Raw genomic sequence first — 20,497 nt, forward strand, 5'->3', positions numbered from 1 at the left:
ACATTCTTCTGATCTGGTGACAGAATGAAACAAGAATGTACATTTATGACCTAGAAATGCAAGATCATAACTTCTTAGGCCTTGAATAAAGGTGTGACAGCAATCATGCCACACCTCTCTTCAAAGTATAATATGTTCAAAAGCCAGCAACCAGCATAGAAGGTCATAGTGACTGTTTTGCAGGGTTGGCTAGCAAGGCCATCATTCTTCTTGAGTTTTTGGGACATAGCTATATGATGAACAGCAAGCAGTACATTGAGATATTTAAAAATCTTAGGGAACCCATAAGAAGGTAGAGACTGAACAAGAATCTAAAAACAATCCACATTCACTATAAAAATGTAAAACCACATGTATCTTTCTAGATAACTTAAACAGATAAAATTTCCATAATCTCTATTGAATGCTGAATTTTGATTATAGCTAACAACAAAAATAAAACCCCAACCCTCTTGAATTGGTTATGTATCAAAGGTAAAGAAAACTAAAAACCTAACACATACAATTTGAATAGCCTATGTCAGTTAGTAAAAAAGTAATGAATTACCTTTGGTACAACCCTTATAAGGGTATTCTATATGTAAGTACTGTACAAATCAAGAGTACACACACACACACTATATATATAAATATATATTCTTTTATTTGTTTCAAGCATTTGACTGTGGCCATGCTGGAGCACCACCTTGAAGGATTTTAGTTGAACAAATCGACCCGAGAACTTATTTTTTAAGCCTAGTACTTATTCTATCAGTCTCTTTTGGCAAACCAGTACATTACAGGGATGTAAACACACTAACACTGGTTGTCTAGCAGTGATGAGGGGGAGACAATTACACACACACATACACATATATATATATAATATACAATGGGTTTCTTTCAGTTTCTGTCTATCAAATCCATTCACAAGGCTTTTGTCAGCCCAAGGTTATAGCAGAAGACACTTGCCCAAAGTAACATGCAGTGGTTGGGAAGCAAACTTCTTACCACACAACCACACCTACTCCTGCTCACATACATACATGCATGCATGCATGCATGCATACATACATACATACATACATACATACATACATACATACATACATACATACATACATACATACATACATAATCATAAATAACAAGAGAAATATACTATGATAAAATTTATTTTACCATTCTTTCTCTTTTACTTGTTTTAATCATTTGACTGCGGTCATACTGGAGCACCACCTTTAGTTGAGCAAATTGATCCTAGTACTTATTCTTTGTAAGCCTAGTACTTATTCTATGAGTTTCTTTTGCCGAACCGCTAAGCTACGGGGACGTAAACACACCACCATCGGTTGTCAAGCAATGTTGGAGGGACAAACATATACACATACATACATATTTATATATATACATATATACGACAGGCTTCTTTCAGTTTCCATCTACCAAATCCACTCACAAGGTTTTGGTCAGCCTGAGGCTATAGTAGAAGACATTTGCCCAAGGGGCCATGCAGTGGGAATGAACCCAGAACCATGTGGCTGGTAAGCAAGCTACTTACTACACAGCCATACCTAACAACTGTTTCACAGCTTAATAAACATGTATAGATAATTCATTTTCTTATACTTTATAAGTAATAAATTACTTACCTGGCTGCACTAATAAATATATAAATATATAATATACAATCTTAAAATTAATGCAAATATTAAGCTAGCTCTTCAGGTAAGAATAAAACCACGCTAAAAATAATACCTTAACATAATGTTTTCAAAAATGCAGAGTCAATTTTTAAAAAAAACCTTTTATTCTATTTTCTGCTCTCTCTCTCTCTCTCTCTCTCTCTCTCTCTCTGGTGTATAGTAGTGAAACATGGACAATGAATGTAGAGGACTACATATGGGGTGAGTAAGATATGTGATGGTATCAAGGGATCTTGTCATGTGAATTATTTGGTGATCTCACTATTGCTGGTGCAACAGAAAAATACAAAGTACACCTGTAAAGTTTTTGGTGTTAGGAAGGGCCTATAACTGTAGAAACATTGCCAAACCAGACACTAGAGATCAATGCAGTCCTCTGGCTTGAAGGATCATGTCAAACCATCCAACCCATGCCAAAATGGACCATGGAAATAATGAAGGCGATGATATACACATCTACATTCTACCCACACACACAAACAAACAAACAATTATGGAGATATGTGGCTGCAGGGTTAAGATGCTTCCATCCTAACTACATGGTTTGGGTTTCAATTCCATTGTGTGGCACTTTGGGAAACTCTATCCTTGAGCTACCAAAGCTTTGTGGGTGGACTTGGTAGGCAGAAACTGAAATAGTCCGATCATACGTACATATGTATGTCTGTCTGTTTGTATGTGTATGTTTTCTGCGAAAACAAATTCAGCCATGAGGGAATATTACCTCACTTGGAAACAGGTGAGAGTTGGAAGCAGGAAGGACAACTGGCTGTTGAGAATCAACCTCAATAAACTCCAACTGACCCATGCAAGCTTGGAAAAGTGGACATTAAAACAACAATGATGATATACATACACTTCTCTCTCTCTTTACATATATATATATATGAGGAGACCTATTGAGTCAAGTACGTCAACACCAACATCAAAATAGTTGTGATACCTGTGCCGGTGACACATAAAAAGCACCATCCGAACGTGGTCGATACCAGACAGAGCGCTGCCTTGACTGGCTTCTGTGCCGGTGGCACGTAAAAAGCACCAACCGATTGTGGCCACTGCCAGCCTCCTCTGGCCCCTATGCCAGTGGCACGTAAAAAGCACCCACTACACTCACAGAGTGGTTGGTGTTAGGAAGGGCATCAAGCTGTAGGAACACTGCCAGATCAGACTGAAGCCTGGTGCAGCCTCCTGGCTTCCCAGACCCCGGTCGATCCGTCCAACCCATGCTAGCATGGAAAACGGACGTTAAACGATGATGATAATGATGATGATGATATATTCTATATAAATGAGAGTGCATGTGTGTATAGCCCTGAAAGGCTTTGAAATGGTGTATCCTTGAGAAAAACGGATTTGATTTTTGAAATCTGCATCTCAAAGAGAAGGATTTTCAGTAAATAATAATTTAAAAAATCATGCTTGTGTAGACCTGTCAAGCCAAGTGAAATAGTAGTCATGGCTGATGCTGGTGCCACATCAATGTCACCTGTACTGGCGGCATGTAAAAAGCACCCACTACACTCTGAAAACTGGTAAGCCAGGGAGCTGCACCAGGTTCCAATCTGATTTGGCATGGTTTCTATGGCTGGATGGCCTTCCTAATGACCCTCCCAAGAATAGCAGGCAAAGAAGATGGCTGGATGGATTGAAGAAAATATTTAATTTCTAAAGATGATGATGTTCATAGTTTTAAATTTTTACTTTTTAAATCTTTGCTATAAAGGAAAATATAAATTATTGTGAAAGAGTCAGAATTATTCATGTGTTATTGTTGCTTCCAGTAACACTTAGTACTGTTAAAGGCAAAGAAACCAGAACTGCAAACTGAATTGCAAACAACAATATGGTGTCACCTACATGGTTACTCACATAATAGAAGATTGGATGGGAGTGACCAGGGAGATGCTGAAAACAACTATTGAAGATTAAAACAAAGGAATATATTTAATAGATTGACTCAAAAATAGAGTGAATAAATATTTTAACCCTTTGCCTGCCAAAAACATTTTCATAAGTTTTGTCCTAAACATGCATGCTTTTCTGCAGACTTCTAGTTAGCTCTTGTTTCATACATTCTGAGTAATAGAAATCTTCCCTTTCATGAGTCCCATGTTACTCTGGTGGATGAAATAAAAATCAAGAGAGTGTATCGTATATGATGCACAGAGAAATATGTCCTGTGTATCATATGTGATACAAAAGTCAGGCAAAGGATCTTTTAATATATTAGTTGAGCTGTTTGCATTAAGATTTATAAAATTTCTTTTATTACACATCAAACATCAGAGTTGAGACATTCTTTTCTACATTAACAAAAAAAAAAAAAGCAAAGAACTGCAACTTAATTTTTAGTTTCTTTTTATTAGTAGACTAAATTCAATAGAAATTGTATTAAAGAACAGTTTTACAATAACTTCAAGATTATATTACAATTATTAGATTTTCATCTTTACAAAAGACATAGATTTATTCTTGCAGTTAAGATTTAAAACCTGAGTTCATGGCAATGGTTATTTTTCTTTCTCCAAATTGAATGCTTTTTTCATTTCTAAACGTTTATTGGTTTTGCTTTTCTTTTTAGCTAATTTAACAGCAGATTCTGCTTTATTACGTTCTGAGAAGCTGTCCTTTCCATGTAAGAAAACATCCAGCTTTTGTTTCATTATTTCACGAGCTTGTTTTCTGTTAACTTCCAATGATCTACTCACATGACACTGAAAACAGAAAATGTATTTCTGTCAACAAACAGGAATAGTTTTCTTTAACATCAAGAAACATTATACATACATATATACATATATATATCATCATCATTCATTTAGCGTCCGTTTTCCATGCTAGCATGGGTTGGACGGTTCAACTGGGGTCTGGGGAGCCCGAAGGCTGCACCAGGCCAGTCAGATTTGGCAGTGTTTCTACAGCTGGATGCCCTTCCTAACGCCAACCACTCCGAGAGTGTAGTGGGTGATTTTATGTGCCACCGACACAGGTGCCAGACGAGGCTGGCGAACGGCCACGCTCGGATGGTGTTTTTTTATGTGCCACCGACACAGGTGCCAGACGAGGCTGGCAGACGGCCATGCTCGGATGGTGTTTTTATGTGCCACCGACACAGGTGCCAGATGAGGCTGGCGAATATATATATATATATATATATATATATGCATTCATATGAAGAGAATAGCTACTTATTTCTCTGGAATTGATCAAGTGATGTAGGCACCTCAGATGCAACCCCAATAAAGGTTAAAAATTGATAAAGCTGTTCACCAGAAATAGGTAAAGTTGATATGTTTGTATGTCTATGACATAGATTTACATATATTATATCATCATCATCATCGTTTCAACATCCATGCTTACATGGATCAAATGAAGCATTTTGAAGCAAATTTCCTATGGTTGGATTCTCTTCATGTTGCCAACCCTTACCTATTATCAACAAGGTAACAGGGTAATATTTTCCCTAGTCCTTTGAATATGAACAGCACAGTGGCTGGGTATGCTTCCATGGAAGTTTGCAATTGAACGACACTACTTGTATTATGGTGATATTTGTTTACAGTTAGTAACCAATGTCAAGACAAGAAAACACAAACAAACACACATGCACATATGACTCAAACTATCAAACCTGTTCACAAAGCTTTGGCCAAACCACAGTCATAATAGAAGATACTTGCCTAAGGTTTCATGCAAGGGGACTGAGTCTGAAATTACGTGGTTCAGAAGCAAACTTTTTAATCACATAGCCATGCCTCTGTGTGCGCGCATGCATATGTAAGTGTGTGTGTGTGTGGTTTTTGTGTGTGTGTGTGTATGTATGTGAGTATCTATGGATAGATGCATGCATGCATGTATGTTATGCTGAGTTGCTCTAAGTGTTACTGGTAACATGTAACCAAGAACAAGTCACATGATTGGGCCATTGGTAACTAAACTGAACTGTACCAAGCCTGCTTGGTAAAGAGTAAGGTGTATTGTTGGACATCCTGTAGGACAAAAAAAAACAAAATTTGTCAAAGGATGGACAAACCCAGTGGTACCAATGGTTATCAAACAGCCAGAAGTTAGAGAAATGCATTGGGACTGAACCTAAAATTATGTGGTTGGGAAGCAAACTTCTTACCACTCAGCCATGCCTGCACCTGACGTCCACTTCTATATGGGCTGTACTGAGCCAGTTCTTATTTGGAGTTAGTTCTCTTCAGTATGGTTGGAAGACCACGTCTTGCTGAAATGCTTTCTTTCAGTATGGTTTTTATGTATGGATACCCTTCCTAATACCAGCTACTTTCAGAATGTACTTGGTGTATTTAACTTTTATTTAATAGGTTGCTATATTCTTGACATGATAAGACTAAAGAGTCCTCTTGGCCCTATGATGTCTCTGCTCATTCACAATCACTTGAACCGAGCAACTCCTACGCAGGGGATTTTTAGGGGGCTGTACCTCTGAAAAACCTAAACCTTGTGTATAATACACACCCCTTCTCTAACTTGAGTCAAGGAGGTCTATATAACGTCCTTCGTTTGTAAAAATGTATTCGGTAATGTCCTTTATTATTATTGTATATATAACATAATGCAAACGTGTAGCTTTTTTGTGTATTTTGTTTGCAGAAAATAAAGAAATAGCAGTAATAATGTTAAATAAATGTTGCTTACTGCAAGTTATGGATGATTCTTTTATGACTTCATTGCTTTCAGGCTTAGCTTAAGGTATTTTCATGCCCTATATCACAAAATGCGTCTGAATAAACATTGCCGGACAGCAAATAGAGACTTGGACATTGCTTAGAAAATAATTTTCATTTTTAACCTCGTATATAGTACGCACTAGGGATTTTGACCTTTAAATTTTGGGGAAAAAATGTGGATTATACTTAAGGATTTACAGTAGTTATAGATGTTAAACACTAATCAATGCGATTAACTTAACTGAGAGCTGCCACAATATCCACCCGGATAATATATCCCTCTAAACTCACACACACATACAAACATCATAAATATAAATAGATAACATGCCTATATATGTATATCTTCTATCTTTCACTTTTTCCCTTATTTCAGTTATTGGACTGTGGCCAAGATGGAGCACTTCCTTGAAGGGTTTAGTTGGACAAATTGATCTCAGTACTTATTCTTTAAGCTTGATACTTATTCTATTGATTTCTTTTGCCAAACTTCCAAATTAGTTGTTAAGGAGTGGGGTGGACAAACACGAAAATACACAGATAGCTATATACAGATATATATACATTTATATATACATATATGCATGCATGCATACATACACAGATAGCAATATACAGATATATATATATTTATGTATATATATGCATACATGCATGCATACATACATACATAATACATACATACATACATACATACACAGATAGCTATATACAGATATATATATTTATGTATATGCATGCATACATATACATAAATCAGTTTGAGGAGTTAGGTGGCCAGATGTTAGGTGTGATGTAGTCTGACAGCCATGACTGAGTTCTGCTTGTGTGGCATGGTGCAGAGTCCTGTTGCCAGACATAAGGTCTTCCAGCTGCCACTTTCTTGAACCAGGGCAGCACTACCAACTCCAGGCACTTGATGTAGGCCATATGTGGGAAGATGAATGGAGGCATAACGTTACCATCACTAGTGATCACTCCAAACACCATGATGTTGACTGGATGTTTGATATTTATCACTCTCGGTACATGTTTTGGGGATACAGCAAGCCAACACTTATTGTGTGTTCATCTGATCTTAGCAGAAAGTTTTCTCATCTGAGAAAAACCAAAGCATGTTCAATGGACCTCAGTGACTTGGAGGGATTGTTGTCAATCATGGCCTGGATCTCACCGACAAATTCAGGAGTTCTTTTGTCATCAGAATGATTAGAGTGAGTTTTCCTAGCTGCCATACCTTTGTAATCACCATTAGACCTATCCAACCCTTTCTGAATCCTCTGCACTGTCCTTAGATTGACACCCAAACATTCTGAAATGTTCATATTGGAGATTCTGGCTTAAATGCCAAGCAGTACAGCATGACATTTCCAAGTTTCTGGCAGAGTGAAATTGCACCACGGTGCTGTTTTTCTCACAGACAGTGCCCAACTGACCTTACTATACTGTGTAGTTGACAAAATCAGAAACAAACAATGCGCATGCACGAAGTTAAAAACATAAAATGGCGACAATTTAACCTTTGCAACCTCTATGTATGCTTATATATATATATATATAGAATAGATTTTTTAGATTCTGTCTTTAAAAATCACTTATAAGGCTTCGGTTGGTCTAGAGCTATAGTAGAAGACTCCAAGTGTCTTCTACTGTAGCTATGAGATTGGGAAGTGCACTTCTTACCACATAGCCACACCACATTTACAGGAGGTGCAGGCATAGCTGTCTAGTTAAAATGTATGTTTCACAACCATGCAGTTTTGTGTTCCATCCCATAGACTAGTACCTGTAGCAAGTGCATTCAACCATAGCCCCAGGCCAACTAATGCCTTACAAATGAAACTAGGCATTTGATTTATGGAAACTGTACAGAAGCCCACTGTGTGTGGGTGTGCATGTATGTGTACTTGTGTGTCTGTATATATTTGCCCATTGTTTTGGCAACAGTGAAATTTGTTAATGTCAAGTGTAAACAATATATCTTGCAGTCCAGAAGACGAATATGTGAAGACCTGTAGAATTAAGTACCTCACTGCGAAACAAGTAAACATCTGGAAGAGTATCTGACTGCAGAATACTACTATAAGATGTTTTGTACTATCCATGCCAGCATAGAAGATCAGATGGTGTATCTGTATCTGAGATGACAATGACAATAACGATGATACTTTTGTGTGTGTGTGTGTGTGTAGGGGGGGGTGCACTTGTGCTTATGTATATGTATATAATAGTCTCAGGTTAAGGTAGACTATTATTTAATTAACCTCATTCTACAGTGAAATAATTGGTGAGTTTATCGGTAACAAATAGTAATTAGTAAACCAGTTTTCAAGTTCTGAAGAGTTAGGTTTCCTAGTCTGGGAAAATGTTGATAAATGTAACAAAGGAAAGGATTAGTAAAAGTGGATGGATTAAAAATCAAACAATTAAATCATTTACCTTGACAACTATACCAGTTGGTATATGTTTAATAACACAACAGTTTGCTGTTTTATTAACTGCTTGTCCACCTGGTCCGGTACCTCGTGCAAAACTCTCTTCTAGCTCATCTTCTTTAATTTCAGGAAATTGATATGACTTAGATGATATTGGTGTAATAAACATTGTGGTACAAATAATATTAGTTCCATAACGAGATAATTTAAAGTTATGGTAATTATACTTGATATAGTAATATTTTGATAATAAGGAATTTATAACAGGAGCAGAAGAAGAACAGCTTAAATTTCTTTTAAAGTTAGAAGTTTGTTGACAGCAAAATGCAATATTAAAATGTAGTTTAGAATGAAAGAGTCCAAATCTATTTAGTATGTGATTGAAAGAGTTGTGAATGAATGCCATATAGTAATTTTGGTTATATTTCTGAAAGTACACAAAATATTTTTTATATAAATATTAAGAAAAAAAAAATGTTTTTATGAGTAGTATACGTAAAGAAAAACAATGTCTGATAGTAGCAGTTTGTCAAGTTGTTTGCAAGAAGAGTTATTGGATAAAAGAAAGGAATAAGTTGGAGAAAAATTACTGTTTCAAAATCCAATTGTTGGATATCTTTAGCAAAAATCAGAAATGATGAATGCTGTATGATAGAACTAGTTGCATAGGTTTGTGACAAGAGGCTAATCTGGTTAAATATATAGTAAAGGAAAAGTTTGTGGATATGACTGTTATAACTGCTTTATTATAAAACTGTTAATTCCTTTACATCTTCTGGTGGAGCCACACAGGTATAGCAGCTGGCAATGTATGTGTGTGTATGTGTTTGCATGTGGCTTAGTGGTTATGGTATTCGGCTCCTGATCATAAGGTTGTGAGTTCAATTCCCAGCGATGCATTGTGTCCTTGAGCAAGACACTTTATTTCATGTTGCTCCAATCCAGTCCAGTCAGCTGGCAAAAATGAGTAGTACCTGTATTTCAAAGGGCCAGCCATGACACATTCTGCATCTTGCTGAATCTCTATGAGAACTATATTAAGGGTACATGTGTCTGTGGAGTGCTCATCCACTTGCAGGTTAATTTCAAAAGCAGGCTGTTCTATTCATCAGATCAACTGGAACCTTTGTTTTCATAACCAATGGAGTCCCAGTTTATATATATATATATATATATATATATATATAAATATTAAAATTGATTAAAAGATAATGTGTGGAACTTTCTTTATCACAACAATTTAATCAATTTAAAAGTTATCAATCCATCTTCTCTGTCCACTATTCATGGGAAGGTCATGGAGGTAGAGTCTTCACGCACCTCCTCCATAGAGCCCTATCAGAAGCAACCATCATTAGACTTTTCTACTGGGTTCCCTAGCATGACCAACTGAGACTATGATAAAATTCAACCATCTCGTTCTTGGCCTACCCCTGGGTGGAGAAGTAGTGGCTTGGCTTGCACAGACTCCCTAATCTACAAGCTGCACATTTTGTTGAGTAATGTTAAAAATTGAGACTGCCATTACTTTGGTGTCTTTCCAGAGGTCCAAGCCACCTGGCATACATAAATCAGCCAGAGAATACTTTATTCAAAACTTTTAACATTTCTGACTGAATTTCAATCTCTCCAGTAGCCTTGCTGCACTTGTGCACTCTAATTGCCACTATAACTTCAGCCTCTGTAAAATTATTCTTCATTCCTAGATGCACCTTGTGCTCACCAGAAGATTTTATTGTGACTGGATTTATGAGATCAGCAAAATATTCTCTACACTTCTCAAGGATGCTCTCCTCTGAAGAGAGAAGAATCCCAGCTGAATTCTTGGCACTCTTGCTGGTGGCACGTAAAACCACCCATTACACTCTTGGAGTGGTTGGTGTTAGGAAGGGCATCCAGCCATAGAAAACCATGCCAAATTAGACTGGAGTCTGGTGCAGCCTTCCAGTGTGCCAGCCCAGTCAAACCGACCAACCCATTCCAGCACGGACAACAGATGTTAAATGGTGATGATGATGATGATGTGGAAAAGAGCTTTTTGTTACAAAGTAAACGGATTCTCTGCCAGAATACTTTGTTGGTCAACTTAAAGTCAGAGTTCAGCTTATCCCCCAAAGTCCTCTCATGATTTAGCCTGAATAAAAATAGACATGAGAGCTATCATCATTCAATATCCATCTTTCATGTTAAAATGGAAAGGATAGATCAACAGGATCTGTAGAGCTGTGTTGAGCTCCTGCATCTGCTTTGGCATGGCCTCTTTGGCTGGGTGCTCATCCTAATATCAACTACTTTACAGTGTATATTATTTACATTATTTACATTTGACTGATATTTGTCCTCATCTTGTTCTTTGTTAACACAACATTTCAGCTGATACACCCACCAGCCTTCATCAAGCTGTTACTAATGAAACTGAGACAGTAACATTACCACTTCAGTTTGGATGTCTCACTAAATTAAAATGTTTCCATTCTGTCACAGCTTCTATAAATACATAAATAAGAGATGGGGGTTTCATAATTATTTAAGGACACTGAGATCATCATCACTATCACAACTTCGTTTCATGCTGGCATGGGTTGAATGGTTTGACAGGATCCAATGTGTCCAAAATCTGCATTGTGTTCCAGTATCTGGTATAGCATGCTTTCTATGATTAGATGGCCTTCTTAAGGGTAACTTCTTTACAGTATGTACTGAGTATTTTCCCTTACTCCCAACACTAGTCAGGTTGCCATGCAGCTTGCAAGACTAGAAACTTTAAGGGAAAGGAAAGGGTGTAGTGGTTTTATGATAGGGGACAAGGCATTTAAGTATGAGAAGTGGAAGAAGACAGAGCACATCCTTGTCAAGGAGCTGCATGGCTACTCACATTTGGAAAAGAGGAAGAGAATATTCAGTAGGATCTGTGATGAGGTGTCCAGGTGGCCTCTGAAGGCATGAGATAAGAAATGCGTGAGGTTGCAAGCTTGTATGGGAAGCAGATGAAAGGATACAGAGGCAGAGTGCAACTACAAATGCTGGGTTGGGTTGAAGGGCAGATGACCAATGAGTTAATGAGTTGGGAAGTTAGAGGGCTGCAGAAGAGAGAAGGGGAGGGGAGAGGAACAAGCTAGTGATGATGGGAGGGAGGACAAGAAAGGAAGATTATGTGGTCAGATAGGCTACAAGGAGCAGCAGAGAGAAAGAGACGCAAGTATAGTGTATGACAAAAGATAATTTGGCTCAATGAGTCGGAGGTGGGTGGGTGGTGAATCAATGAAGCATGTGAGTGGAGAGAACAATAATAATGGATGAAGAATGGCTAGTTAGTGAAATGGTAGCATATAAAATAAGGTGGTATCCAGGAATAGCTGTAGATATATATACTTACTTGGAAATGGATGCGTCACATTCAATTAAACAAATAATAGAGTATGTATGTATGTATGTATGTACGTACGTACGTACGTAGGTATGTATGTATGTATGTATGTATGTATGTATGTGTGTGTGTGTGTGTGTGTGTGTGTGGTGTGTGTGTGGTGTGTATGTGTGTGTGTGTGTGTGTGTGTGTATATGTATGTATGTATGTATACATGCATATATGGATATTTTTCGGGCAGCATGTCCTAGATTACATAATCCAATGTATCTTTTAAAAATATAAGGTGCGAGATAAGGGCGATTCGGGTGACAAAAATAGACATGGTCACACTTGGAACATTTTTAAAAGATGGAATGGTCACAGTTGAAACGATTTTAAAGCATTCCAACCGTGGTCATGGTCACAATTTGAATACCTTTAGAAAGATGCATATTTTCGAGTATCTGTGCACACAAATGTATACGCATGCATGCGCACGTGAAACAGTACATGTGCAAAACAATCAGACCGTTTATTTTCAGTTTTGAAAACTTTTTCTATTTTGTAATTTGTCAATTACGGGATACCCTATTTTTAAGTAAGTTGTAAATGAAAATGTTTGCTTGCATATTATTAATTACTCTTATAACTAATAACCAATGTGAATTTGAAAATATGAAATTGTTTAAGGCAAAGTGAGCAAGTAATTTTGAAGAAGAGTACAAATAAATCTTACAATTAATTTTGTCCTGAGATTTAAATCGTCCTCTGAAGTAGCGAGTCAAAATAGCTTAACACACAATAACATAAAATTATGTAAACTTGAATAATTTCTTCGAAAAAATTTTCTCAATCCATAATGTAAAAAAAGTTCGCGAAACATGTCAATATTTACTTGTAAGTGTATATATATTAAATATCATCTGAAAAACACAACAGATTTAAAGTAGATAATCATAACAAAGCATTTACCTTCTGAATGTCAACAATGTCAAGCAATAGTCTCAGCAGTCGGCGGTGTAAACACAATTATGTTCTCGCTTGAAAGTCAAACCCCCATGAAAAAATTTTCTTTTCTAATCTGGGCACAAGGCCTGAAAGTTTGAGGGAGGGGGCCAGTCGATTATATCGATCCCCAGTACACAACTGATACTTATTTCATCGATCCCGAAAGGATGAAAGGCAAAGTCGACCACGGCGGAATTTGAACTCAGAACGTAGCGGCAGATGAAATACCTATTCCTTTACTACCCACAAGGGGCTAAACGCAGAGGGAACAAACAAGGACAGACAAACGGATTAAATCGACTATATCGACCCCAGTGCGTAACTGGTACTTATTTAATCGACCCCGAAAGGAGGAAAGGCAAAGTCGACTACAGCGGAATTTGAACTCAGAACGTTACGGCAGACGAAATACGGCTACGCATTTCGCCCGGCGTGCTAACGTTTCTGCCAGCTCGCCGCCTTCCTCATAAATAAAAAAAAAAATAAATAAATAAAAAACTATTAATTTTGGGATTTCTTTTCGCTTTCAATAATCACCACTTAGACATTCAATAATATTTTGTAAACTTTATTTTCATATCCCAAGTAAAGAAACGGAATCAAAGAATATTAAGGTGGTGCTCCAGCATGACCGCAGCCAAATGACTGAAACAAGTAAAAAAAAAATAATAAAATTATATATATATATATCATCATCATCATTATATACACAAACACACACACACACACACACACACACATATATTATCATCATTTAACGTCCGTTTTTCTGGCATGGATGGGATGGTTTGACTGAAAACTGATAAGCTACTCCAGGTTCCAATCTGATTTGGTATAGTTTCTACAGCTGGATGCCCTTCCTAATGTCAACCACACTAAAAGTGTAGAGTGCTTTGTATCTTTTTGATCATTAGACTGTGGCCATGCTGGGGCACTGCCTTGAACATTTAGGCAACTGAACTGACCCCAGTATTTTTCTTTTTTTTTAGTCTGCTACTCATTCTATCGGCCCTTGTTACCAAACTGCTACATTATGGGAACGCAAACAAACCAACACCAATTGTCAAGGTGGTGGTGCAGGACAAACACAGATGCAAACACACACACACACACACACAGAACGAGCTTCTTTCAGTTTCTGTCTACCAAATCCACTCACAAGGCTTTGGTCAGCCTGGGGCTATGATAGAAGACACTTGCCCAAGGTACCACTCAGCGGGACTGAATCTGGAACCATGTGGATGAGAAGCAAACTTCTTACAACACAACCATGCTGGTATCAAAGCAAGAAAAACTTTTGGTATTGTTTGTTCACCATTACACACGTTTTGTTTCCTAATAGGAGTTGCAAAATTGTACATGTAGAAGGTATCTCCTATTAGAAATTCTTCAGACAGCTACCTTCAGGCAACTTTTTCCCATTTTATAAGAGTAAAATACCCATACTCTCTTCTTCTTCTTCTTCTCTTCTTCTTCTTCTTCTTCTTCTTCTTCTTCTTCTTCTTCTTCATTATCATTATCATCATCATCATCATCATCATTTAATGATTGTTTTGGCATGGTTTCTATGGCTGGATGCCCTTCTTAAAAACCAACGACTTTGAGAATGTAACGGGTACTTTTATGTGCCATTTGTGCGACACCAATATCTGCCACGACTGGTTTTACTTGATTCGGTGGGTCTTCTCAAGCATAGCATAATGTCAAATGGACTCGGTTATTGCCTCCATGTGACCCAATGCTCAATGCAACTGCATAAGAAAGCTCATGGTTCCATCAATTTTACATTTGCTAATATATATTTTCAGTATCCAAATCTACCTATTTTATTTCGATTTACATGATGAAATTATAAGAATTTCAATTCATGGTATAATTTATTATTTTTTTATTTTTGGTGCTAGGGGTTGATATGCATTTTTATCTCATTAATTGCATCTATTTAATGGGGATAGTATTCTCTATACATCATATGCACATTATTAGATTTTAATGAGTGGCTTCCTTCGTTTATTTCACTTAAAGGTTTGTTCATACTCTTTACTCTTTTACTCTTTTACTTGTTTCAGTCATTTGACTGCAGCCATGCTGGAGCACCACCTTTTAGTTGAGCAAATCAACCCCAGGTCTTATTCTTTGTAAGCCTTGTACTTATTCTATCGGTCTCTTTTTGCTGAACCGATAAGTTACGGGGATGTAAACACACTAGCATCGGTTGTCAAGCGATGTTGGGGGGACAAACACAGACAGACTAACACACACACACACACACACACATACATATATATATACATATATACGCGGCCGTTGCCAGCCTCGCCTGGCCCCCGTGCCGGTGGCATGTAAAAGCACCATCCGTTCGTGGCCATTGCCAGCCTCGCCTGGCCCCCGTGCCGGTGGCACGTAAAAAGCACCATCCGTCCATGGCCGTTTGCCAGCTCCGTCTGGCACCTGTGTGGGTGGCACGTAAAAAGCACCCACTGCACTCACGGAGTGGTTGGTGTTAGGAAGGGCATCCAGCCGTAGAAACACTGCCAGATCAGACTGGGCCTGATGCAGCCTTCTGGCTTCACAGACCCCAGTTGAACCGTCCATGGAAAGCATGGAAAGCGGCGCTAAATGATGATGATGATATGACGGGCTTCTTTTCAGTTTCCGTCTACCAAATCCACTCACAAGGCTTTGGTCGGCCCGAGGCTATAGTAGAAGACATTTGCCCAAAGTGCCATGCAGTGGAACTGAACCCGGAACCATGTAGTTGGTAAGCAAGCTACTTACCACACAGCCACTCCTTTTAATTCATTTAATTTCATCAGTGTGTTTACTTGTATGTAGTTTATTTAGGATTATTCAATTATTAAGTATACATATACACATACCTTCTTATACACACACACACACACACCATTCTTTGAGGACTTGTCGAACCAAGTGTTATGTAACTGGCACCCATGCCAGTGGCATGTAAAAAGCACCACTACACTCTTGGAGTGGTTAATGTTAGGAAAAGCATCCAGCAATAGGAACCATACCAAATCAGATTAAAACATGGTGCAGCTCCCCAGCTTAACAGTTTTCAGTCAAATCATACAACTCATACCAGCATGGAAAATGGACATTAAATGATGATGATGCTACATACGTGTGTGTGTGTGTGTGTGTGTATACACACACATTTATATATGTATGTATAAATATATGTGTTGATGTGTATGTGTGTGTGTGTATGATAGACACTTCTGTTAGTCTTGACATATGAGGATCTAACAACCTATTCTTTGTTTGTCAGTCATAATGCTTACGTTGAATGTGACATCTGAGTCCTGTTAACAATTTGCAAAGAAGCCCACAGATGTTGAAAGTATGAAGATTATGGGTCAGTGCAGGCAGTGTGCTTGCAGCTGCTTTTCTCCTTTGCCTTACACTCCTAAGCCTGCTAATGCTGGTTGCAACAAAGTTTCTTATACCATTTTGACACAACAATCTCCATTTTGTTTGCTCAAAGGTGTTATGAGCTCTATTGACTGCTGAGAGGTTACTCTTCAGCTTGTCCTTATATCTGAGCTGTTGTTGATCAACATTCCTGCATCCAATATCAAGCTAGCTGTACATGAGGACTTTGGGTATTCTTCCATCACTCATTCTGATGACATGGCCAGCCCAGCACAACTGTGACTGCATAAGAAAGCTCTTGGTTCCATCAATCTTACACTTGCTAAACAGGTCAGCATTAGAAACACTGTCTTTTAGCAAATAATCACAGATTGTCATGAGACAGCCTTTGTGGAAGATGTCTGGTTGGTTAATGTGCTATCTGTAGGGTGTCCATGATTCTGCGCCATATAAGAGCTCATGATTCTGAGCTCTTATCACTGTTCCATGTTTTATGAGAGCTGTGCATTTTACCTATCAACTACTGGACATCTGTGTTGTTATCACTGAACCAATCTTGATGTTTACAAATAGGAAGTTTGAGAACCTCTATGGATGCAGAGAGTATTGCATCATGCACAGCCTTCCAAGATGATTTAATAGCATCGCTGATATCAAGTGTTGAGTGCAGCTTGATAAAAAGCTCAGCCTACTTTCCAGTTGTTTTCAAAGGCAGAAAATTAATGTATTTAGGAGCTCTTGAGCACTACTGGTAACATGTAATCCAGTACAACCTGTTGCATGATCAGGTCATTGGTGACTAAACTGGCAACTTGACCAAGCAAGCTTGGTGAGGAGGGTGATTGTTGGACACCCTGTGGAGCAAAAAATAAAACCATCAAAGGATGGAAGAACTCATGAATAGTCAATAGCCATCCAACAATACACACACACACACACATTTCATCATGTTGAACTGTTAATCCATAAACATTTTTTTCTTACTGTTTTTTTTTTGTTCTCTCTTCATTTTTTCCACTCAATCCTTTCTGTCGAAGAGCACTGGCTTGTAACATCAAAACTCTTCCATCCTTCCTGAGTGTCAAACTAAAACATCTGCTGGCTGGTTCCCTCACTTGTCTGCGTCTTTTGTTTTCTGTAAATTTTAACTTTATACATATTCATACATGTGTGTGTGTGTGTGTGTGTGTGTGCATGCGTGCACGTGTGTGCATGCATGCATGTGTGTGTGTGTGAGAGAGAGAGAGTGTGTGTATATATATGTACATATTCTGCTTTTAGGGTCTGTGTTTCACTGAAATTAGCAATCTGCTTGAGCTTCACATATCTCCAGTCATCCGAGTCCTTTGTCATTTCCTCTGTAAGGTTCAACCTCCTGAATTCAATCTTCCCTACTTCATCACACATCTTCCTGAATTTCCTCTTCCACAATCTTCCTCTATTATGTTGTCCAGAAAGTTCTGAGTGTCTTTTAATATGCAAAATGAGATATAAATGATTGACGCTTCAATAAATTTTATTCAATAAAATAATTTCCATTATTATTGATGACATTTGCCCATCTATCAGGCAATTTAAATATTCCATTAGCATAAAATTTGACTGGTTTTGAAGAAAAAAAAGTTATCTAGATGCACTTTAACTGTCTAAATCATTAAATGTTTTTCTTTGCAACAAGTTCTGTAGAGACAAAAATGCAGGGTAGTTGGATGGTGCAATATCAGGAGAATATGGTGAATGGGACAAGAGATCCCAGCCAAGTTCATGTAACTTTGTTTGGGTAGCCAAATATAAACGTGGTCAGGCATTTTTTTGGTTCAAATTAGCTAGCTGACAACAGTACACATCAGAATTAATGGTCTGGCTTTGTGGGAGAAGCTCATAATAAATAATGCCTTTATGATCCTTCCAAACACAAAGCATAGCTTTTTTGGTATAGATATACATCTTTGGTTGCTGTTTTGGGAGATCCTTATGCAAACTCCACGATCTTTTTTGTACTACATTTTCATACACAACCCATTTTTCACCTCCAGTCACAAGTTGTTTCAAAAAAGGCATGCTTTCATTCCATTTCAAAAGCATATCACAAACAGAATACTGGTCCAAGCAATTCTTTTCTGAGAGTTTGTGAGGGACCCATACATTATAGTGAGAGATGTATCCTGGCTTCACTAGGTGTTCATGCGCCATACTTTTAGAAACTTCCAACTCTTCTGCAAATTTTCTAGTTGTGATATTTGAGTTTTCTTTGATTTTTTGCCATCAAAGCATCTTCATCCAATTTTGAAGATCTTTCAAGCTAAACTTTCCAGCTTTAAATTTTACAAACCACCTTCGAACAGTTGATTCAGATACAGCATCATCACCATAAACTTCCCAGATGTTTTTGAAAGACTTTGCTGCACTTACACTTTTTTTTAAAAAGCAAAAGCATTACAATGCAAAAATGAAATTTTTGGTTATCCATTTCAAATGTCAATAAAGGGTAACTGGAATGAAAGATAAATCTATTTTTAGTCAGTAACAAAGAAGAGATGCACTACCACATCAAGCAACACCAAAGTTTTAACTGTGTTACATTTTAGGTGTGTTCAATGAAGCGTTAAAAGATTTAGAACTTTCCAGACAACCTAATACCATAAGTGATTGAAATTTCTTTATGCTTCCATGCCTATCACGTGACCATACCAGTGCAGCCTTCTTTCTTGCACACTACATACAATTCTTTTTATATCTAGTTGTTCTCTCAACATTGGCTATGTCCCCTTATCCCATACAATATCCCTCTATATCTCATCTATCTTGTGAATCAGTCACATCTGTACTGCTGAAGTTCTGTCAAAGAACACAGTATATGTTTAGGGAACCCCTGAACAGCTTTTTTCAGGGAACCAAACTGAATGACTTTTACTCAACTTCTGTAAGACCATTTTATGAAATGTGAGGACAGTCTCCTTATATTACACAGTCTACAATTTTCCCATTTCCAAAACGAGCTAACTCTTGTGTTAAATAAATGTTAAATAACTTTATGGAATCTTGATTTCCTCTACATCTTGACCAGAATAATTCCAAAAGCTCAGTGACATGTATGGACTGTTTCAGCTCTCCTAAAATTTAAAAAATGAAATCTAGAGAACCATAAAGGCTATACATATGTTTATAAAACAAAGAAAGATGTTAAAATTGTATGTGGTAGATTCCATAAAATTTAATGTATATTTTTATATAAAAACCTGATTTAAGAAAATAAATCATAATTTGTTGAAGTAGCAAACTGAAAGTGATAAAGATTTGAAATATGAGTTTACTTGTAATTATTTTCCCATTTTAATTATTGTTATGCTGACATGAATGTGAAAGCAGGGGAAATAACTCCTATATTAGTAGCCCAGCTGTCTATGTAACTCTCCAGTAGAGAAAATGTATAAAAGGTGCTTAGAACTGACAGGGAGCCATCTTGAAACAAAGAGTAATGAGAAACAAGAGTTGGCAGAAGCATTTAAATCTATTGAAGACAATAACTCTTATATTAATTGGCTTTTATTCTGCTCATCAAATAAATAACAGTATTCTTTTGTATATAAATTTTAATATGGAATGAGATGAAACTAGAAATTGAAGATGTATAGAAATAATATTGTGGGGTATTTAATACACAGGCTACATCTCATAAAACAGTAGGAAAATGTAAAAATGAAAACATTACTCTTAATCATCTAAATTTAAATATATAGTGAAAAATAAGGAATCCAATTCAGATGAATGAATTGTAATAAATAATAAAAGCATACTCCTGTGGGCCACATGCTTGAAAATGGCCATAATTCTTTGCTATCAACTAGGATGTTTTTCTCAATAATTCATTTCTCATCATTCTTGTTGTGTCCATTACCATCCCACCCCCAGTTCAACACTAAT

At 37.3% G+C, this 20,497-nt stretch overlaps 1 protein-coding gene and 1 long non-coding RNA gene across 3 annotated transcripts in view; one reads left to right on the plus strand and one right to left on the minus strand.

Moving 5' to 3' along the window:
- The window catches only part of LOC115222584 (nudix hydrolase 8), a 42,703-nt gene extending 29,417 nt beyond the window's left edge, over nucleotides 1–13,286 (minus strand). The window contains exons 1-2 of one of the 2 annotated variants that reach the window (XM_029792866.2): nucleotides 13,145–13,286; nucleotides 8,828–9,250 (exon numbers count right to left, since the gene is read on the minus strand). In XM_029792866.2, the coding sequence (XP_029648726.1) occupies nucleotides 8,828–9,229 (402 nt within the window). In that variant the 5' untranslated portion in view covers nucleotides 9,230–9,250; nucleotides 13,145–13,286. The remainder of the gene's footprint in view (nucleotides 1–8,827; nucleotides 9,251–13,144) is intronic. The other variant, XM_036511519.1, reaches the window with a different exon arrangement.
- On the plus strand, nucleotides 5–18,946 carry LOC118767235. Its single transcript, XR_005003135.1, has 3 exons — nucleotides 5–16; nucleotides 2,620–2,621; nucleotides 18,617–18,946. It is a non-coding gene; the product is annotated as an uncharacterized LOC118767235 (long non-coding RNA).
- The last annotated feature ends 1,551 nt before the right edge of the window (nucleotides 18,947–20,497 follow it).

The sequence above is a fragment of the Octopus sinensis genome, linkage group LG20, assembly GCF_006345805.1.
Source record: "Octopus sinensis linkage group LG20, ASM634580v1, whole genome shotgun sequence".
Taxonomy (NCBI): domain Eukaryota; kingdom Metazoa; phylum Mollusca; class Cephalopoda; order Octopoda; family Octopodidae; genus Octopus; species Octopus sinensis.